The sequence below is a fragment of the Penaeus vannamei genome, chromosome 1, assembly GCF_042767895.1.
Source record: "Penaeus vannamei isolate JL-2024 chromosome 1, ASM4276789v1, whole genome shotgun sequence".
Lineage (NCBI taxonomy): Eukaryota > Metazoa > Arthropoda > Malacostraca > Decapoda > Penaeidae > Penaeus > Penaeus vannamei.
Genome location: NC_091549.1, coordinates 9,633,201 through 9,655,253, shown reverse-complemented (window position 1 = coordinate 9,655,253; position 22,053 = coordinate 9,633,201). Strand labels below are relative to the sequence as shown.

General features: G+C 36.8%; 2 protein-coding genes across 19 annotated transcripts in view; one reads left to right on the top strand and one right to left on the bottom strand.

Moving 5' to 3' along the window:
* Positions 1 to 777: 777 nt before the first annotated feature.
* On the top strand, positions 778 to 17,883 carry fliI (FLII actin remodeling protein). The gene is made up of 14 exons (XM_027382055.2): positions 778 to 962; positions 2,980 to 3,090; positions 4,153 to 4,391; positions 4,616 to 4,777; positions 4,938 to 5,158; positions 5,420 to 5,636; positions 6,351 to 6,607; positions 9,284 to 9,464; positions 9,646 to 9,892; positions 10,050 to 10,235; positions 10,372 to 11,949; positions 12,091 to 12,255; positions 13,628 to 13,741; positions 17,447 to 17,883. Exons 1-14 carry the CDS (start codon positions 897 to 899, stop codon positions 17,579 to 17,581), a joined length of 3,879 nt encoding a protein of 1,292 aa, XP_027237856.1. The 5' UTR covers positions 778 to 896; the 3' UTR covers positions 17,582 to 17,883.
* The window catches only part of LOC113828986 (forkhead box protein K2), a 96,465-nt gene continuing 91,548 nt past the window's right edge, over positions 17,137 to 22,053 (bottom strand). For 9 of the 18 annotated variants that reach the window (XM_070134583.1, XM_070135514.1, XM_070134778.1 and 6 more), the window contains one exon: positions 17,968 to 21,859. In XM_070134583.1, coding sequence (XP_069990684.1) covers positions 21,592 to 21,859 — 268 coding nt within the window. In that variant the 3' untranslated portion in view covers positions 17,968 to 21,591. Of the gene's footprint in view, positions 21,863 to 22,053 lie in introns of all 18 variants that reach the window. The other 9 variants (XM_070134526.1, XM_070134637.1, XM_070134698.1 and 6 more) reach the window with 2 other exon arrangements.

Below are 22,053 nucleotides of genomic sequence, written 5' to 3'. Positions count from 1 at the left end.
TTTAAGCTGAAATAATACGTCTGGCAGCGGGTAATAAGTTGAGCAAAAGGTATAGTCAGAAGAGAATGATTAATTTCTTTTGTTGCATATTCCAGCAGTACCCGACAACAATTTATTTTTTCTTGTGATAAATAGATGGCGTTGCAGCAACTGCCAGATTCAATATACCTGATCATTTCTATTTTTAGAACGGGTAGCATGGCTCTACTGCTTCGCTTTATGTGGGTGCGATTTGTTGAATTCCTCGTATAAAAAGATATAATAGTTGCATTGCTTCGGAGAAAAAGTTAATAGAAAGGATGAATGTAGTGCATTTTCGGATAGGAGTAATAGCAAGATGAAACAGACATGACAAGTAAAAATCGTCCATTTTAGTCGCTTATTTGAGGAATTTATGTAAATGCTTTCATAGAGTGCTAACTTAGATAAAAGTATATATATTTCCCCATTTTTTTGCTTACACAGTGACATATTCCCTATTCTATATCTAATGCTTGGTAAGTACGCCGAAGGATATCATAACTCTTTGCTTCCAATGTTTTAAAAGTTTATATTAGAATGTTGGAGATTTTAACAGTTATTACCATCCCATAAACCATCGATGAAGCATCCAAAAAATGTCTTTATCCAGAAATACCATCACGGTTTACACCACCTTCAACGTCTTGACCCGACGTCAATAGATGGCGCTAAAAACCCACCAACCGCCGAGAGGGAGAAAAAACAACAATTGGCAACTCTTCCAATATACCACGTTACCGGATATCCTGTTTAGTTTCCCTCTCCCTCCACTTCTATCTCGGTTGACACTCAGACGAAAGTGGAAGAAGAGGAGAGAAGAGAAGGAACGAGAGAAAAAATCGGATAAATACGGATGTAGGAGGTGATAAGAGGCCATGGCTGCCGGGGGAACCGTCTTGCCCTTTGTCAGAGGGATCGACCTGACTAAAAATGACTTTAAAGTGAGTGTTTGAAGCGTTAGAAGTTTCAGGATTTTGGCTGATAATCGTTTTGTTTATTTTTATCATTTTGATTTTTTTTGTTGATTTGCTCATGGGGAAGGATTGAGAAATTTCAGGATTGACTCTTGTTCTTAATATATAACTTCAAATTTGAGTACAATTCCACGGAGACAAAGATTATTTATAAGAGTTTTATTTGTAGGTCATGCGAGCGATGTCAAAATTTATCCTAAATTTATCCCAAAATTTCTCGCTTCCCGAAATATCCTAAATTCTTCCTGCTCCAAAAATCCTCCTAAATCCGAATACAAGATGAGTATTGAGTAAAGATGTGTTATTGTCTTTTTTTTCCAAAGAATTGGGAAAGCTAGGAAATTTGCAATCTGCCTGTTGTGAAATAGAGATAATTACAAGTTAGTAACAATGGGGATGATGATGAAATACCTAATAGTGAGAATGGAGGATATTGTTGGGATGGAAAGCGGAGGGAACATCTATGTTGGAAGAGAAATCTATGCGCAAAATGAAATGGAGTAGTGGAGGTTTGAAAGACACCTTTTATATAGGAGTGGAAGTACATTCTTGTTAAAAAAGAAGACATAAATTTTTCTTTTTCTCCTTATCCACTTCAAACTTGGGTAACCTGTGGGGAATTGAGGTTTGAAGAGTGGGGAAGACACACCCACCTTCCTTACCTCAAACAGGGGCAAGTCCCCGGATCCCCTCTACCCTGGGGCATTTCTTAGTGGGAGCATTCCTACTGGGGAACCCCTTTCCACTAGGTCAGGCTGTTCAAAAGTTTTCAAAGTAGCATGCTACCTAGGTCTAAGTAGGGGGCTCCGCAAATACCGAAGGCGCTTGGCGAAGCATTTAAAAAATAGAACCCCTCAGATGTATTTCTTACATATCTAAAGACAGTGTTTGTAAATGGTGTGTAAAAGTAAAAGATTTTTTCTTTATTGTCCTGGTAAAAATACCCAGTGTTGGTAAGGTTGACAGATGGCAAATTTTAACCGGGCCACCTACTTTTGAACACCCTGCTAGGTTATACTGGAAATGGTGATTCCTGTCTGCCAGAGATGGACGTCATGACCAAATTTGATATACTCCAAGCCAGTTTTTTAAATGCTGAATACCTATACGCCAAGATATGTCAGTGACATTAAAGAAGGGAAATATGTGCTGGCGTACAAAATTTTTAAATATCTATATATATGTATTGCAGGGGGCTACACCCCTTGTAACACTCCTGAGAGTGGGTAGTTTAGGGTGAGAGGAATCCATTTATACCATTACTATCATGATCAGTTGTGCGAAGGTATTCTAAACAATTACCTATTGTATATATAGGTTGGTATTTTCTCCAAAATTTGATAGAAAGTTGGCATATGCATAATCACACCCAACAAGATGTAATGCTTGGTTCACTGTAGAGGAAGGGTTGAAATTAAGTGTATAGTCAAAATGCCAGTTAATTTGCTTTAGAGAAGTGAAGTTCAGCTTAATGATTCTGTACGGCTTCTCCAAGATAAAGTGTAAATAAAATGAAAAAAAATATACTTGAGAATGCTAATTATATATGAGTTAAGATGGATGTAAAAACAGCATTAACTAAAAGGTATTTAGCCCAATACAAATTTACTGAGGCTATGCAGAGTCATCTCTGGCCTTCCAAGGAAGCTCACTGTATTTAGATTTGAAAAGCATCAAGATAACATGGTTTATGTTTTCTTTAATTTCACTGGAACCAAACCTACCCTTCGGGCACTGACCGAGGGTAGGGTTAATGGGGGGCTCTTCTTCCCAACACCCCCCTGGGAAACACTTTCTTCACCCTGGTATGCACGGCAAGATAGAGCTGAAACTCAGGAGCACCGTGTATACTTAGGCTGAGATTGGTGCTTTCCGTGACCCAGATTTTTCCATGACGGGACTGTAATGTCATCCGGATCATTGGGGTTAAGAACAGATTCATGCAGTATTTGGATGAATAGTAAAGGCTTCTTAAACCTTCCAGGACACAGGCATCCCTCGCAGCATCAAGGAGATGTCAAGTCTCCGATGGCTGCGAGTCAACAGTGCTGGGATTGATGATGTGCCAGAGGAGATTGCCAATCTGCAGAAGTTGGTAAGAATGGACCTTGTTCTGTTGCTGTAGTTTTGGAAGTTTTTCTCTATTTTGTAATGTATTCTTTTTATGTAAGATATTCATGACAATTAAATCCTACATAGTAAAATTTCTTGGCTTAGTAGTGCAAGACACAGAAACCATAATTTTTTTTTTACCATTACCAAGGCCAATTTTGATCTTTGAAGTTTATAGAATAAAGTCTTTACATACCATAAAATATTTATCTCAGGCTGGTATGTCACATAGTTATTAAACAGTGTTGTTTTAAATTTGAATGGTGTTACTGATGCATGGAAAATGGAGAAAGTGAGAGTGAGATTCATTTAGCAGTAAAACATAAATCTGTACATGTAAAGACTATTAGTATACATTACAAGCATATGTAACACAGTATTTTAGAGGGATGTTAGGAGAAAGGATTTCAAGCATTGTACATGTTTTTAAAAGATGTTATCGGGTACGTTTATGATAGGCTCAGGCCACTGGAGAGGTGCAAGGCCATGTGGAAAGAGGGGTGGTTTTATGGGTGTATAGCTTGGGGGGAAAACTTCCCAGTTAGTAACAGAATTACTTTCCCATTACCCCCAACCACCCATTAACAACACAAAAGGGGGGGGGGGGGCATTAATTTTAGAGACATTATTTATGTTCATTTGAGGCATATAAAATATCAAAACCCCTAATACACTAAGTATAGCATTTTCAGACTAGGGTTCAAAAGCTGTAGGAAAAAATTTGACATGAATAGAGCCTTTCTGCAGGGCTTTAGCTCACTGATAGAAAAGCATAATATTATACATGATATGAGCTTTTTTGTCACATATCAATCAGCTATATAATGTTAGAATATTTCCAAACCTCCAAGCAGGTCAGAGAGAGAGAGTGAGTGAGTGTGTGTGAATAGACTAATATTCATTGACTAATTATATTTATTCCACTGTATTATCTTCATAGTTTCATTAAAACATTCAATTACATTTGAAAAGAGTAAGGTGATTGAAAATGCTCATAACACAAGGTGACTTGAACTGAGCACTTCAAATGTGATATTATTTGCAGGAGCATCTCTCCCTGAAGAACAACAACATCGAGAAACTGTATGGTGCTGTGACCAGTCTTCCTTGTCTGAGGTCGCTTAATGTCCGCCACAACAAACTCCAGAAGACAGGTGTTCCCAAGGACCTGTTCCAAATGGACGACCTCACCACCCTAGACTTCTCGCACAACAAGCTGACAGAGATTCCCGAAGGGCTGGAGGAGGCTAAGTCACTCCTGGTCCTTAATCTGTCAGATAACATGTGAGATGACATGGATTAATTTTTTAGTTTGCTCATTGTGTTTTTTAATTTGTCTTATTCTTTTATTGTGGATATTCATTTTTTCTTTCTTTCTTTTTCTTTTTTCTGTTATCCTTGTTATCTTCTTTTCCATTTAAAAATGTTTCCTTTGCTTTGGACATGATGGCTCACTCTTCATTTTACACAAAAACAAATCAGATAATAACAGCCCTTCTAATTTCCAGGATTGAGGAAATTCCAGCACAGGTATTTGTGAACTGCACTGACTTGCTGTACTTAAACGTAGGAGACAACAACTTGGAGACATTCCCTCCACAAATTAGACGACTGGTACATCTACAAACCCTTATCCTCAACAATAATCCTTTGACCCACTTTCAATTTAGGTAAGTTGGAGTAGGGACTAAAAAGTTCCATCTATTAGGATATTCAATTACCTGCACAAAATGTGATTTTAGATAAGCTGTAAAGTCATCCACTTTTTATAAACAGCAGTCATACGTTATACATTTTTGCTTTTGATTTATTTCTTGCTTTATATTACAGGCAGCTCCCTTCCTTGGTCGCACTGCAGACACTACATATGCGAGCAACACAGAGGTCCCCCTCAAACCTGCCAGCTAACATAGAAGCCTTGACAAATCTCGCAGATGTTGACTTATCGCACAATGACTTGCAAAAGATCCCAGACTGCATCTTTACACTGCGCAATATTAAACGTCTAAATATGTCGGACAACAGCATCAGCGAGATTTCAGGGTCGATTGGTGAGTAACCAACAAGAAGACATTTACTTTTTACTTTTTTGCTATATTTTTTGATCTGGTATAATTGAGTGTCACGGTGAATGGGAAGGTTGTTATTAATAGATTCATTATACAAATTTTGATAAGAGTATAGTGTAACTCAGTTTTTTTGTGTTAACTTCTTAGAATCTCTTTTTATGATATCTTGTTAATTTTAGGCTAGAATCATAAACCAACCAACTAGGAGTATCAGTAGACTGATTGTCTCCTTGCATATTTCAGACACCTGGAGTAAACTGGAGGTACTAAATATGTGCCGCAACAATCTGACAGCACTGCCATCACAAATCTGCAAGCTGGAAAGCCTACGTCGCCTAATGGTCAACGAGAACCAGTTGGATTTTGAGGGCATTCCATCTGGCATTGGGAAGATGGTTGCCCTAGAGGTGTTCTCTGCCGCGCACAATCGTCTGGAAATGATTCCAGAAGGGCTTTGCAGGTAGACCTTCTCTTTTTATTCTCTCTCTCTCTCTCTGCCTTTCCTTTATTGCATTTGATGGTTTGAATTGCTGTTTGGATTATTACCATTATATATTTTACTTGTATTTGGTATTGTTTGCAAGAAAGGATCCCCAATTATAGATTTGTAGTGGGTTTCCACCTCAGTGAACCCATCCTAAACTGAAAATCATGTAATTTGTTGCCTGCACATTTCTCTTTACATGCATGCACAAAAAAGGGGGAAATAGAATTAGAAAAGATGAAAACATGGGCTTATATAGTTTTTATCATGGCATCCAGGATTTTTTTACTGCCTGTTGATGCTGGGTATACTTGTTTCTACACACTGTGGTTCTGTTTCATTAATTTTGTTTATACAGGGGTTCACTTGTACTTCATCCAAGATATGTTACTAGGCTTACCTGATCCCTTGAATTTTCAGGATATTATTTCCATTACTTTTATTTATATTATTTCTGTTACTATTATTGTTGTTTTCTTGTTTTTACAGCATTATTACTAGATAATGGTAAAGGGGGGGGACATCCTCAATTTCAGGAAATGGAGTAAACGTGGGAGGTCATTCCAGGCTAGACAAGGATAGTATAGATTAGTGTAAGGCCAAGCATAAGATAGCACAGTTGGAATGGGAGTGCATGCTCCAGTTGCACAGATTTTTCAACCTCTTATGAGTCCCATTTCCTCTATACAGGTGTCCAAACCTCAAAAAGCTGATCCTGAACAGCAACCGGCTAGTCACTCTACCAGAAACCATCCACTGCATTAACGAGACCCTGGAGCAGCTGGAGTTGGCTGACAATCCAGAGATGGTGTGGCCCCCCAAGCCCCGTGGCATGGCCCAGGGATCGGGGGTGGCCTTCTACAACATTGACTTTTCTCTCCAGGCCCAACTCCGGAATGCAGGGGCACAGGCAGCTCAGCTGGCAGCCACTCTCGCACAACAGCAAGGTAAGCACTGTCTGTCTGATATTTAGTGTTTTTAGGGAGGAAGGGATGAAGTAATTTTATAATTCCATTTCTCCTTTAAATTAAAGTTTTGGAAAGAAGTGAAGGTGTTCAATAAAAGAGAAAATTCAAACATCTGTTATTATGTTTATTAGCATCTTTCATTTATACCCATTTGAGTACCAGATGAAGAAGGATCTCATAGTTTTAGGTTTAACATGCCTTACATAAGTGAATGTTATTGATATTTCATAAACCCCTCCCACTTAATATATAGCTTCCATGTAGATGGTACAGTCATCCTTCTGTAACCATGGGAGCACTTAAGTGGATTCAACCAACTGTGGACTGCACGTATATATTTTCTAGATTAGAATGAAATTCTAGGAAGGAAAGTTAGATGCAAAATCCACAAGAATTCAATCATTAGCTCATAATTCTTTGCCTTAGAAATTGAAGTCTTAGAATTATTGGAAAAGTCCATGGTACTCGCTCTTACGATATTCCGTTTGTTTGATTTTTTTTTTTTTTTTTTTTTTTTTTTTTTCCCATATTTTTTCCTTTATCAGTTAATTGGCAAATGCTAGGTTAGGCTATATTTCTTTTGTTTATATAAAGTGAAAGTAGTTACATAGAATGATTTATCACTAATGAATTGTTGATAATCAATACTTTTTGTTTTAAAAGCTTTAATGGGAGGAAGTAACATATGTAAATCCACAGTATTTATTTTTCTTAATAGGTTAATTCAAATAAAGATATATATATATATATATATATATATATATATATATATATATATATATATATATATATATATATATATATATATATATATATATATATATATATATATATATATATATATATATATGAATATTGTAGGTTTGTTGATTTTGCCAACTGAGCCATTAAGATAACCCATGTATATTGGAAAAGCCTTTATATATATGCCGTGTCCACTGTAATTTTAGTTTATTGATGTTGTCTACTATAGATGGTTCCACAGATTTTGTCCAGAAGGCCTCATTTACTATCAGTTTTACCTGACCACACCTGTTTTCCCCATTCATTGAATTTTCAAAATTAAAAATTTAATTTTTATTACTATAAATGTTATTGATGCTATTATGATAATGATGGCAGTAATGATATTGATAATTTTTAATGATGATAGTTTAAAAAAAAAATCAAGAGGGAGACAAGTGAACGGGTGAGGTCAGGTAGTAATTGACATCATTTATGAAGACATCTCTGGTTAATCAAAATTTTCCAAACTACAGTGGACAGTCCTTTCACCTGGTACTACTGGGTTAATTAAATGTTAATGAGTCACTTTGATGAGTATTGGAAAGTCACATGATGAAAGTGAGAGTAAGTCTGTGGTAGTGTCAGTCTAGAAAACTTCAGCATATTTTAAACTTTGGGGGGATATATCATTCTGATGCCGAAGTTTGAAGTTTGACATGCCAAGAAAGTTAACATGTGGCTCTTATATTTTCTTAGGTCCTTTCTTCCTAGAAAGCTTCTTTGGTATGTGGTTTTATATTGATATCTTATGTGCACTTTAATATATTTTATTGCACACACACCTGATCCACTTTTTTATTAGATAATTTGTTTTACTGAGTACATTGTTCTTGTAGGAAAGATGAATTTAGTTTTTCCTCTCCAATGTATAGTACTGTTTTTTGCACAGAATTGGCAATTATAAAGGAATATAAAAAAAAAAAGTGAAAAGATCCACATGCTTTATCCTCATGAAATAAGAATATAATCTCTAAATAAGAAACAATGATTAGATTTAGATTTTGTTTTTCTTTATATTATCTAGATATTAGTTAGTGTCATCACATCATTAACTATGATTTTACATTAATTTTTTATCACCCTTGCAGTCTTTTATGAATGCTGATATTGTTGTTTGCCAAAAGATAAAATATAGTAAATGGCTACAAAAGCTGATGTTTTGCTAAATGTTTGCTAGATATTCCTAATTTTTTTTTTCTCTGTTGATAAGTAGAGAAAAGGGAAAAAAATCAGTAAAGGTGAATATTGATTTTTTTTTTTTTCCGCCATCTAGTTCTTCATACTGTTTTTTTTTTTTTTTTTTTTTTGCAAGTCTTGTTTTTAAGTAAATAGTTATAGAAGGCAAACTGCACCTTTATGAATGTATTTTACCATGCAAGTGATAAAGGGAAAGAAAAGACGTTCCTGAAATATTTGAACATACTCGTTTGTTATGATCCAAAAGGGGTATTGGTATATCTGTCTCACTTTTTTTGAATTGTTCACTTTTATGTGGGACTTGGTATTTTTTATTTCTGTTCTGCACTTCTAGAAGCTATGCCATTATTTTGATGATACTGTAAAAAAGTACTAATAATGATTTTTAGCTGGTAAAATATGTTAGATTTCATAAGCATATTTTCATATGTTTATGAAATGGACCTCTATTTACAGGATGAGTTCCTTTTAAGTAAAGGTTTGAATATTAGTGTAAATAAATCCTTTTTCATAATTCTTAGACTAGATGGAGAGATCCTGTGTAGTATTCATCATAAAGGTTTTTGCGAAGTCAGCTTGTGTGGCCACAGTTATTACGACATTGGATTGAATGTTAAAAAATATCTTGAGAAGGGGTGTGGAACTGAAGCTTAATGATTTCTGCACTTACAGGCACACCCAAAGACCCCATTGCTCGTAAGAAGAGGCTAAGGCAATTCCGCAAGGACCAGAAGGACCAGCAGGATGACAAGCAGGAGAAGATCCTGAAGGGCATGAAGGAGATTGCTAAAGATGAAGAGAAGCAAAAGCAGAAGGACAAGATGACAGAGGAGAGGAGCCAGGAGGTTAAAACGTATGGGACACTTTTTCTTTCCTTTTCACGCATTTCTCAGAGTTTTGAAGGGAATTTTATCTTGTATTTAATCTGGTATAGTTTCATGATGAACTCTAAAGTATAAGTTTATATGATTAAAATATATATTTATATAAGAAGTATTATGACATCTACCTTTACTCTCTTCCTCCAACAACAGGCAGAAACGATGGGACGAGGCCCTGGAGCGCCCACCCCTAAACTATCAGGAGTTCTTTGATGAGGATGTGGGCCAGATCCCCGGAATTACAATCTGGGAAATTGAAAACTTCCTGCCAAACCAAATTGAGGAATCTGTTTATGGCAAGTTCTATGAAGGGGACTGCTACATTGTCCTCAAGACTGAGATGGACGATTCTCAGAATCTTGAGTGGAAGATCTTTTTCTGGATTGGTGAGAAGTCTACGGTAAGGGTCAATAGTGGCATGTGACTTGTGGTGCTATTTTGGATTATTGTGAAGGAAGTTTTTACAACCTTAGATAATTTCCTGGGACATTTTCAGGGAATTTTGTATATTGATTCTTTCATACAATTTTTAGTCAATTTTGTTTTTTCTCCACCAGCTGGATAAGAAGGCCTGTTCTGCTATCCATGCTGTCAACCTGCGCAACTACCTAGGTGCTCAAGGACGCACACACAGAGAGGAGCAAGGAGATGAATCAGATGATTTCCTGGATTTGTTCGACCATGACATCACATACATTGAGGGTGGAAGGACAGCCTCTGGGTTCTTCACAGTAGAAGAGATGGTGAGTGGTTCAGCTTGAATGGGTATATCTGCCTTTGAACATGCTTTAAAATGGATGAATGGTTGTTTTGTATTGTGAACAAAAAAAAAGGATGCTAGGTTTATTAAGGTGTATAATGCTGACTTTTCATCTCTAGGATTATCCAGTTCGCCTGTATCGTATCTTCCCAACACATACTGGTATCCACCTGGAAACTGTGGCTTGTTGCGTGGAGTCCCTGGACCCACGGCATGTATTCCTGCTGGATGACGGCAAGGTGATCTACGTGTGGCAGGGGAGCAAAGCGAAGAAGACTGTGACCACAAAGACCCGACTGTGTGCAGAGAAGATGAGTAAGGAGGAGCGTAAGAACCTATCTGAAATCCACACCTTGGTTCAGGGGAAGGAGCACCCAGAGTGGCCACAGTTCTGGCAGGCGCTAGGACTTGATGAGGGGGAGGAAGAGGAGGTTGAACTGGAGGAGCATGTCGACCCTTCATTTACCCCAGTGGTGCCCAGGCTCTACCAGGTTGGCTTGGGTATGGGCTACCTGGAGTTACCACAGGTTGAGATTCCTGAAGGAAAATTAGTCCAGAAGCTTCTAAGGACCAAGAACGTCTACATTTTGGACTGTTACTGTGATGTCTTTGTGTGGATTGGCCGGAAATCTACCAGATTGGTGCGTGCAGCTGCTCTGAAATTGTCGCAGGAGCTGCTGAAGATGATTTTACGTCCAGATCATGCTGCAACCACACTTGTGAAGGAGGGAACAGAGCCACAGGTGTTCAAGACCAAATTCACAGGTTGGACAGATGTTATTGATGTTGACTTCACAAGAACTGCAGATTCTGTGAGGAAAACTGGAGCCAATCTGAAGGATTGGTGTGCCAAGCAGGAAACAAAGGTAGATCTGAGTGCCTTGTTTACACCTCGACAACAGCCCATGTCTTTGGAAGAAGCACAACAGTGTATGGATGAATGGAATGATGATCTGGACTCTATGGATGCTTTTGTGTTGGAGGGTAAGAAGTTTGTCAAGCTCCCTGAAAATGAGCTTGGCCATTTCTACTCTGGGGAATGCTATGTCTTCCTCTGCCGCTACTGGGTGCCAGGAGAGCCACCAGAGGATGACAAGGAGGAAGAGACAGAGCCCGAGGATGATTTCCAGTGTGTGGTCTACTTCTGGCAGGGACGACAGGCATCAAACATGGGCTGGCTCACCTTCACCTTCAGTCTCCAGAAGAAGTTCGAGGCACTTTTCGGTGATAAGCTTGAAGTTTCAAGAATGCATCAGCAGCAGGAGGTTGTGAAGTTCATGGCCCACTTCAAAAGGAAGTTTGTCATCCACTCAGGCAGGCGCAGGCAAGACAGACAGCAGGCTAAGCCAGAGGAAGAGGAAAAACCAGCTGAACCAAAGCCAAGTGACCAGAGGCCCATGAGACCGAAGCCAAAGCCCAGGCCTCCGCCACCAGTGGAGGAACCCCCGAAGCCCAAGCCAGAGCTCTTCCACATGCGATCCAATGGGTCCCCACTCTTTACACGATGCATCCAGATCGAGCCCAATGCTGCTTCACTGAACTCCGAGTTCTGCTACATCCTTAAAGTACCTTTTGGACAGGATGATGACAGTGGTATTGTGTATGTCTGGCTTGGAGAAAAGAGCGATGAGGAGGAAGGCCGCTTGGCAGAGGAAACGGCACAAGAGATGTACGATCCAGAGAAGTATAGCTTACAGGTCAGTTTTTTCATGTATTGTCTATTTTGAGTTATTTTTACTTTATTTTATGTTTAAAATTCTTTGTATTTAGATATAAGGCCAAATTGTATAAAATCAACGTAAATTATTCCTCGCACACTCAAAACACCACATTTTCAGGTTGTAAGAGAAGGAGAAGAGCCAGAAAACTTCTTCTGGATTGGCATTGGGGGGCGGAAGGCCTATGACAAGGACGCGGCTTACATGCGTCACACAAGGCTCTTCCGATGCTCCAACGAGAAAGGCTATTTTGCTGTCTCTGAGAAGTGCTCAGACTTCTGTCAGGTACTGTTACCATTTTAGAAATAAAATAGAAAAGGAAAGAAAAATTTATATAGATAGATGAATTAGTTTTGTGTGTGTGTGTGTACATAATTTGTATGTGTGAGTGCATAAGTGTATGTGTGTGTGTGTATACATAATTTGTATTTGTATGTGCATAAGTGTGTGTGTGTGTGTGTATGTGTGTGTGTGTGTGTGTGTGTATGTGTGTGTGTGTGTGTGTGTGTGTATGTGTGTGTGTGTGTGTGTGTGTGTGTGTGTGTGTGAGTGACTGTGTGACTGTGTGTGTGTACATAATTTATATGTGTGTATGTGCATAAGTGTGTGTGTGTGTGTGTGTGTGTGTGTGTCTGTGTGTGTGTGTGTGTGTGTGACTGTGTGTGTGTATACATAATTTGTATGTGTGTGTGTGTGTGTGTGTGTGTGTGTGTGTGTGTGTGTACATAATTTGTATGTGTGTGTGTACATAATTTGTATGTGTGTGTGCATAAGTGTGTGTGTGTGTGTGTGTGTGTGTGTGTGTGTGTGTGTGTGTGTGTGTGTGTGTGTGCATAAGTGTGTGTGTGTGTGTGTGTGTGTACAAGTGTGTGAGTGTGTGTGTGTATAAGTGTGTGAGTGTGTGTGTGTGTGTGTGTGTGTGTGTGTGTGTGTGTGTGTGTGTGTGTGTGTGTGTGTGTGTGTGTCTGACTGTGTGTGTGTCTGACTGTGTGTACATAATTTGTGTGTGCGCTCGTGCGTGCGCATGCTTAAGTGTGTGTGTATGTGTGCGTGTGCGTGTGCGCATGCGTGTGCATAAGTGTCAGTGTGTGGGTGGGTGGGTGTACACACACATGCATTTCTAATCTATATATGTATACACATACATTCATACGTACAGATGTATTATGTCAGTCCATTTGTTATTTAATATTGGAGTTTAGATGGATGTTGGTGTTGCACAACACAGTAAAGCATTGTATTTGTCTTTGAATAACTGAGAGAATAGGCCATTGTTAGTAGATGACTCTTTGTTTTTTACTCATGATAAACAGGTCTTGTTGTGCCACGCTTTGCTTATTGTTCAAAATGTACCAGTAATTTTATGTAGATTAGTGGTTCTGGTTATTCGTACTATATATTTATTTTCTTTTTATTTTTATAAGTGAAGCTTACCAATATTTGAGTGGGACATTATGTACATAAACACAATCCTATAAGTGTAATTATACAGATAGATCAATAGTTAGATATGGTTAGATAGGCATACCTGTTTCAATAAATATGTAATTTTGAGGTTATACTCTAATTAACTGAGAGATATTCCAGCAAGCATATGTTTTAGCATTAGTATAAACTGTAGGCTATTTTAATAATTCTTTTATTTTGTATTTTGCAGGATGATTTGGCAGATGATGACACCATGATTCTGGATGACGGGGCTAATGTTTTCCTTTGGCTTGGCTCAAAGGCCTCGGACGTCGAGATTAAACTTGCCCTTAAATCTGCACAGGTAAGTTTTTACCTTTTCTACTTCTTGTTCTTTTTTTTCTTCTTTCTTTTCTTTTCTTTCATAACAACATATAGTCCATTAACAGGCATTGCAGACTCAGAGGCAAAAATTTCAGTGCATCTCTGTATTTTTTTAACATGTAGACTTTGGGATTGCATTTATAACCACTGCTCACTATGCTTTGTTTTATTTATTTATTTTATATATATAGATAGATAGATAGATAGATAGATAGATAGATAAGCACTTGATCACCAAGAAGTTCAGTACTAGGCATACCTGCTTTCGTATACTCTCGAAAGTTTTGATTTAATGTGTTATTGTAGTTGATATCGTTATATTGATAAAAGATATAAAAGTAACAATAATAATTTCATTGACAGCGAAGTAACTTGACAGCTTCATGATTATTACATAATTCACAATTTGCTTTTATTTCTTGTAATGAATTGAACCAGTCATCTAATTTGCCTATAAATATGTTTCACAGTGCATTTACCTCTGTTTGTAATTTTTTCGCTATTATGCTGGTTTGCTCCATAAACAGGGATGTGCGAGAACTTGTCCATGTCTAGGGGAATGTCTAGCTCAAAGCCCCCCTCTTGGATTTGGTGCTATGTTTTTAATGATCTTATATATTTGTGCAACATGAGGGGAATTTTGAACTTGTAATAATATCTTTTTAAATAATTAAGAGTCCATACTTGGCACCTGATATCTGTTATTGGAATGATTAGTGCATTCCATAGTAGTAGAAGTTCTAGATATCTTGTCTGAAAAGCCTTTCATCATCTATGCATTCATTAATCTTCCTTTTGTGATTGCCTTTTTCCTAGATCTCTGGTCTGGCAATGGATGTCGTCTTTGCTCTCAGATTTCCAGTTGGACTATATCTTATTATTTGAAAATTATAAGCATCAATTTTTTTTCTTTCTTTCTTCCTTTCTTTCACTGTTCTTTTTTTCATGATAGTTATTTATGTAGTCTATTATTCTTTGGATTCCTCTTTTTTATAATTTACTCCTTACTTCTCTGCTATGAACAGCTGAATTTTTTTCCTATTTTATTCTAGTTGATTCTTCTAAAGAATTTATGGCAAAACTTTTTTTTCTTATTGTACAGATCTGCTTTAAATGTCTATATAAACATTATGGAATGTCTTCAGCACTATCATTATGTTTGCAGTATGTCAGTATGTAGGTCTGGGGAAGATCTTGAAAAGTAGGAGGGGAATCCTTATTTACTTAATGAAAGTAATTACGATTTCAATTGTTTGATTTTATGTATAGTAATACAATCCCAAAATAAATTGTTAATTCAGGTATGGCAAGTGACCATTGAATACATTTTAATTCAGTATAATAAGTGTTGATTGGATCTGAGGTGTCCGGGGTTTATTCATTTTAATAGAAAGAGAATAATAATAATAAGTGCCTAGATTTTGCCATGAAGATTTAGATGTAGATGAGGATTGAAATATATACAGTGACTTTCTACTTAATATCAGTGGTTCTCAGTCTAGGATTCTTAGGATTTGCAGTTATTGTTATGGTGGCCTTTGAGTTAAGCTCCAAGTTTGATATTTTTCTAAATACCACCATTTAATTGCAGGCTTGGGTAGATTTATTAGACGAGATGTGAAATGGAGTTGTAGATTTGTTTGTAGTTGATGAAATTGGCTCAGTAGAGGGATAGTGGCCTTCCTTGATTCTATGGTCTATGGTAAAATTAATGAAAAGGAGTCCTTTACTCATTGGTTATGGGTATATTTACTGTCCACTATTGCTTTTTAGTGAATTTTGTCTCACACATATGGTTCCACAAGTATTCAGTGACAGGAGTCCATTAGTAGGCCCTACATGACCTGATTTCCCCTTCCTTGAATCTTTAGGGATAGTTTTTGTTTCTTATTATAATTCAATATCAACACTTAATATGATTTTTAAAATGTTAAAATACCAAGATCTAAAATATTAAAATTCAAGTTTTCTAAAAATCAAGGAAAATGACAAACAGGTGAGACAGGGAGGATAAATGTTCTACACTGGTGAATAAGTACCTGTGGAGCTCTCTTGGGTTAAAAAAATTAATAGACTAAAATTCTAGCAGACGTGTCATGTATATCATGCCATTCATAATCATTGGGTTAAGAGCCATTGTCTTTACACACATTTCTTGAGATATGGTTATAAAAGGTATATAGAGATTGTGATTTACTTGGTCACAGGCATATATTTCATTTAGTGATCCAGTCCTCATTTTAATGTTTTAATTGTACTCCTTTCTTGGAAAAAAATTATTTGGTTTGAATATAAAGAAATTACCTTTGCTTTAAATTTGCTTGTTGCAAAGGTTTCTTATTCACATTGGTATAAAGAAGTAATTATTCTCTGCACGACATTTTAAAATACTTTGTCGATTTCATTTTATCACCAGATTCAAACTGAAAGTTCGAACAGTATATATAGTTTCAATGAGCAGTCAGTAGATTACAACAAAACATTAAGGCTGAAGAATAGTCCATTGTCAAACTAAATAGATTATCGGTTCTTAACAAGGTTACATATTCAAAAGCTGGCAGTCCTCTTGTGACAACAGTACTTTGAAGTCTGTAAGAAAGAAGCAAACAAAAAGTTGGTTTATTGTCCTGCAGCGAGGAACCTAACACCCTAGTTCTATGCCCCCCCCCCCCTATACCCCATGGTGACCTAGCTCTAGAACATGACTGCAAAGGCTCTTAGGAAGAGGTGTAGACATGTGATCATTTGGGATCTTCTGGTCATCTAGAAGCTTTCATACTGAAATCACTCTAAATGCAATAATCTTGTTCACAGGGACTGATTTTCAGAAATTGGAAAACTACCTGTTTTTTTATCTACTGGATGCTGAAATTTATTGGGATGACCAACAAACTATTTTTTCAGTATTACCCCTGCCATCACCTGGCAGCAGCAAAAGTTGCATGATGAGTAGGAATTACAGGCCTTGTGCGTACATCCTGTAATAGAATTGCTTATGCAGCATTGAAAGTGGTTGAATGAGAAGTTTGGAGGGAATTAGGGAACCCAAATCAATGATGCAGTTTATTAAATTAGAATTTGTAGGATGGAAGAGACCTTGTTCATTTCTATAGCTGACAATTGGGTTTCATAGTTAAATTTTATTTGATATTTGCATCGAGATATTCTGTTGTGCATGTTATTTACTTCCAAGTCTCTTGAAGGTAATTTTTTTTCCAAGACCAGCCATTTAGTTTTATTTTTGACTTGTAAATGAAGATCAGAGCAAAAACGGCACTTGAACAAGAACAGATATATTAAGAAATGTGCATTTTTGCACTCAAAGGTTTCATATTTGATGGTGAGGTACTCCGAGTATGTCAAATAAAAACTACATAATTAATAATCCTTTAATTACAGCATAAACAACACAGTTTTTTGTGAATTAATTATGTAAATAAATTTTAGTGTCTTACTCTTTTATGTAAACAATGTAAAAACCCAGCAGATTGATTTTCAGTTGACATTTTGTTTGTTTGTTTTTTGGCCCATTTATGCCATGCAGACTATTTTATTTTCATAATGAGACAGTGAAAGGAAATATCCAAGGTAGCCAGTATTCTTTTACATCTCCACTCCTCTCACCCTTCCCTTTAACTATTTTCATGATTCTACGGTTTATCCACATACTTCTATTTCCCCCCAGGTATATGTGCAGAACTTGAGAGTGAAGCAACCGGAACTGCCCAGAAAACTGCTGTGTACTTTTAAGGGGAAAGAATCAAAGAAATTTACCCGATGCTTCCATGGATGGGGAGAGTTCAAGACAACACGCGAGTAAACAGTTTGACAGCAAGAGAGAGAAAGAGGCACATCTGTTTAAGTTTAGATGGTCTCTGTTGTGTGGTAGTGAGTGCCTTCCAAAACTGCTTTCATTACATGTGCTTGAGGTCCTACTAGTCTTCCTTTTTTTTAACACTTATTTAATTTTATTTGATAGAATGTTTGAGCCACACTTTTTTCTTTTTCATTGCACAAGTTCTGACAATTTTAGCAGAGCACTTGTTAAAAAGGAAATCGGCTTAAAACAAGGTATTTTAAATTATAGATGAAAAATATGTGTACAATAAATAATTTTATGTACATGAGGCTTTTTCACTGACCTTTCTTTGTTAATAAATTCCAGTTGACTGGACCAAAGTTGGTTTTACCAATGAAACTGCATCATCCGAGTTAATAGGTTTATTTTCACTCTGCTTCTATTAGTTGTACATACGAATCACTATGATATCAAGGCAGGGTAGAGTTTGTGGGTTGGTCGCAAAAAGTAATGGAGGGGAAGGGAGGAGGGTAGGAAGTTACTCCTGAATGTCAGGAGCATTTAAAGGTTGGGGAAGCCATTAATAAAGAGGAGCTGAGACTTTTGTCTCTATCCGTTGTCATCCTGGATGACCTTTTCATTTTTTTTCTTTTTTTCTTGGGCAGATGATCATGAAATACACAAGTTAGATGATGATCTTGCATTAACCTTGTAGGCTTCATTGTAAATGTCTTCAAAAATACTGCCTAAGTACTTACATGAGCTTGCAGCTAGCACTTAATCAGTATACTGTTAACAGTTATTACAAAGGAATTTGTACCTCTTAAAACCCATCAAAAAACTTGAGTATTTATCAAGAGTACTACCCTTTGTTTAATTAACTAATATTCCCTTGGACAGACCAGTATTCTATTACAGTTTAATAAACAACTGTAGAGTTAGTCACCTCAAGGGTATGCTTGGCACCACCATTTGGTATAGTTTATTTGCCTCCTGCCTATTGTAATCCTCCATAAATATGCAGATAAACAATCTTTTTTTACTATGTTACTTTTCAAGTTACTACTAGTGGGTCAAGACACGATATACATTTCAGATAGTTGAACTGTAGTGTTGGTCTCGTCTGCTTAGATCCAAGCGGAGACAAGACAAGACAAGAGTCCTATTTTCTAAAACTTAACAGTGGGTAAAGCTGGGGCACACACTCCTCACACTCCATCAGCACTCCAAAGTTATTGCCTCATCTAAGAACAGTTTCACAGCATTTTTATAAAAAGAAGAAAAAAAAAAATCATAATTATAATATATATTCTTATATATATGTAAGCACACATAACCAAACACACTTAAATTTCCTTTCAATACACTGACTGCCAATTACTTAAATTTGCCTTTTTTGTAAACAAAATTTGAGGACTTGACAAGATGACCTTACCATTCATTAATAAGCAAGACAAAACTGGCTAGCATTTAGGAATTGCAATACTTGGCTACACTTGGTAAGTGAAATACCAAAAGCATGAAGCAAATACGGGCATTGGTCTAACGGATAAGAACTGAAAGAACTGGGAACAGATAAAAACAATTTGTGTTTCACAATCATTTGTCACATGACACAAAGAACGTATGATAACCGGCTATACTAATTCTTTCTATCACAGGACATAAAAGAATACAAGAAAAACTGGAGTGTTTCTTGAGAGGAACAGTTTCAACACACAACAGAAGATTGTCAAAATATTGGTTGTGGAGCCAGAACAATTTTCAACTACTTGATACGACTCTTGATAACCAAATATTCACTTTATATTCATAAGTACATATTTAGAACAATACAATTAATATAGGACCCTGATTTGAAATTTTGCAGTCCCTATGTAACACTCACTGTGTAATAACTTGCCTTGCCAGAGAGAGATGTTTCACTTGGATTTTTCATAATTTGTTTTAGGTAATTTCTACTCACTGAAAAAGTGCACACAAATGTTTAAGAAAAAAAGGGAAAACATTTTCTGGCAAAGGATGAAACATTGGTAAGTTTTAAAGTAATCCTTTCATTCATAATTTATGGGCACCAAATTTATTTACTATACATAAAAGTAACACTTAGCCTTAGCCTGTTACTAAAGGAACAAGTCTTAGGTTTCTGATACTGAAGAAGAAATAAAACAACAATTTGGCTATTTAACTTAACACAATAAATATCCTTTTTTTAAGTTATCTGAATATGTATGCATGTCTCATTAAACTCACAAAAAAAACTCTTGGCTTTTAAAGTCAACAAGCTAACCACTTTTCCTTTTTTTCCAAACCAAAGTTTACTCCTTTTTATTAAGCTTTAATTAGTCGGTCGTGATTATTTACAAATACCTCTGACTTTGGACCATAATCACTCACCTTTCCTTGTAGGCCTTTGAAGTAGAACCTGCTAATGATTTTTGGATACTAAAAACACCTGTGTAATTCCTTCCACAGTGAAAGGCTGGAATTAATCTAGCATCATCAGGAGAAGATAATCAAAAAATAAATATTTCCCCTTTCAGGAGCTAACATTTTAATGAGTTGTTAATTCTGAAAAAAAAATCTAGAGTTCTACATTTGTTCTCTTTATGTACATGAAAGGAAAGGAAGTGTTCCAACATGCTCTCTTACTATAACACTGTCCCTCTCCATACAGATATAGTACTATAACCATTTACACATCATTTGTAGCCTCTCAAACATTAAAGAAAAATATGGGAGTTCTTCTGACTTAAACTATGCTATTCTTCATTTTAGTACAAAGTTGATACTACAATAGGGAAACATATCCTCTGCTACTATTAGCAGATCTAAACATTCTGATACTGTACATATATGGCAGGGTTTCACAACTCCCACACATTTCTTGAAGTTGTAAAAAAAAAAACTCTACTCTTCAACTTAATTCTTGAACAATTAATTTCTCCACATAGCCCATGCTGAACACTCCCCTATAATCATCTGTTTTGTTTTGTTTTGTTATTTTTTCATATTAATACTATTCACAAAAAAGAATACTTTACATCACCTAAAAACTTGTACTGCACTATATTGGGGAAAATCATCATTTTCCCATACATCCCAGTGTATCATACACTGCAGTGAGACTGGGAGGCCAATCCTTTCACAAAAATAACTAAATATTGACATTTAATATGGCTATGCTCTATTTTAAAGCATTCACATCATCAATTTATACATTTAATACATGTTAAACAAGTCGATTAAAAAGAAATCTCTTGTATACATGAAGAAAAGCCAAGTAATAATGTGTACATGCAAGCAAAGTCATCATGATCAAATATGGTTGTCACTTTCTTCTGAACTTAAAAAAGCACTTGGCAAAAAACATCACTTAACAGTCTGTAAACTACTTCTGAGTAACTAATGGGCATTAACTTCTCATCCAGACACTTCACAAATTTGCAAAAGTTGCCTCATATGCAACCTCCATAATCCCATCAGGTACATGACATTAGTCTTGCGGTGTGACACACTTACACCTAGGCACAGCAGATGCTTTGGAGTTCTGCCGAGTCTCCTTTCTATCGCTGTGATTACAGACAACTTGTCAAACTGATGTCCACTATTTTTATATGGCCTACCTGCCATCAGTTGTCACATTATGGCAAAAAACAGGCACTACAATATTATCCACTGTGCACATCATTGAGTCTTTACACCATACCAGATGCCTTTTATTGGTCTGTCTAGAAAACAGGCTACATCTTTTTTTTATTATTAATCCCTGAAGAAAAACAAACTCCTGTGCCACTGAAAACAGCACAGATGTGTTCTTTTAAAAACTGAGAGTTGGAAATCTTTTCTCAAATACACAACTCGGGCTAACGCAGCGTCAGACAGCCATCCTACAGCTTCTGTCCACCTGAGTTGAACCTGTTTTACTTGCACAGAGACCACCACTACTTAACTGGCATGAGAGCAGTTACTGCTTTGTTTCCTTGCTGGCCACCAACACCCACTAGGTTCGGTGGTTTAGCAATGACAATCTACTCATCTTCGTACGGAGACTCGTCCACATCCACCCTCGGGCGTTTCGAAAGAGGCTCGTCTTGAGGGGCAGCCATAACAACACCCTCTGCCTCCACTACTTCCTCTACATACTCTGTGGTATGAGGGGCAGCAGTCACAGTTCCTACCATGACTGCAGTTCCTGTGCTAGTACTACTATTTCTCATATTACTCGTTCCAGTCACTGTGTGTCCAGTGGTTGCTGTGCTCACTCGTTTTACCTCTCCATTCACCGTCACGTAACCACTACTGAAAGGAAAGTAAGGCATGTATCAATTGAAATGAGAGAACATTCATCTAATTAAATACTTGTTTTTTATCCATTTATCATCATGAAGATATTTAAAAACTATAACAATCAATATTCATATTGCCTTTAAGCAAACAACAAAGCACCTAATCACAACCTATAGTAACATGGTGTTAAGCTTCAGCATACA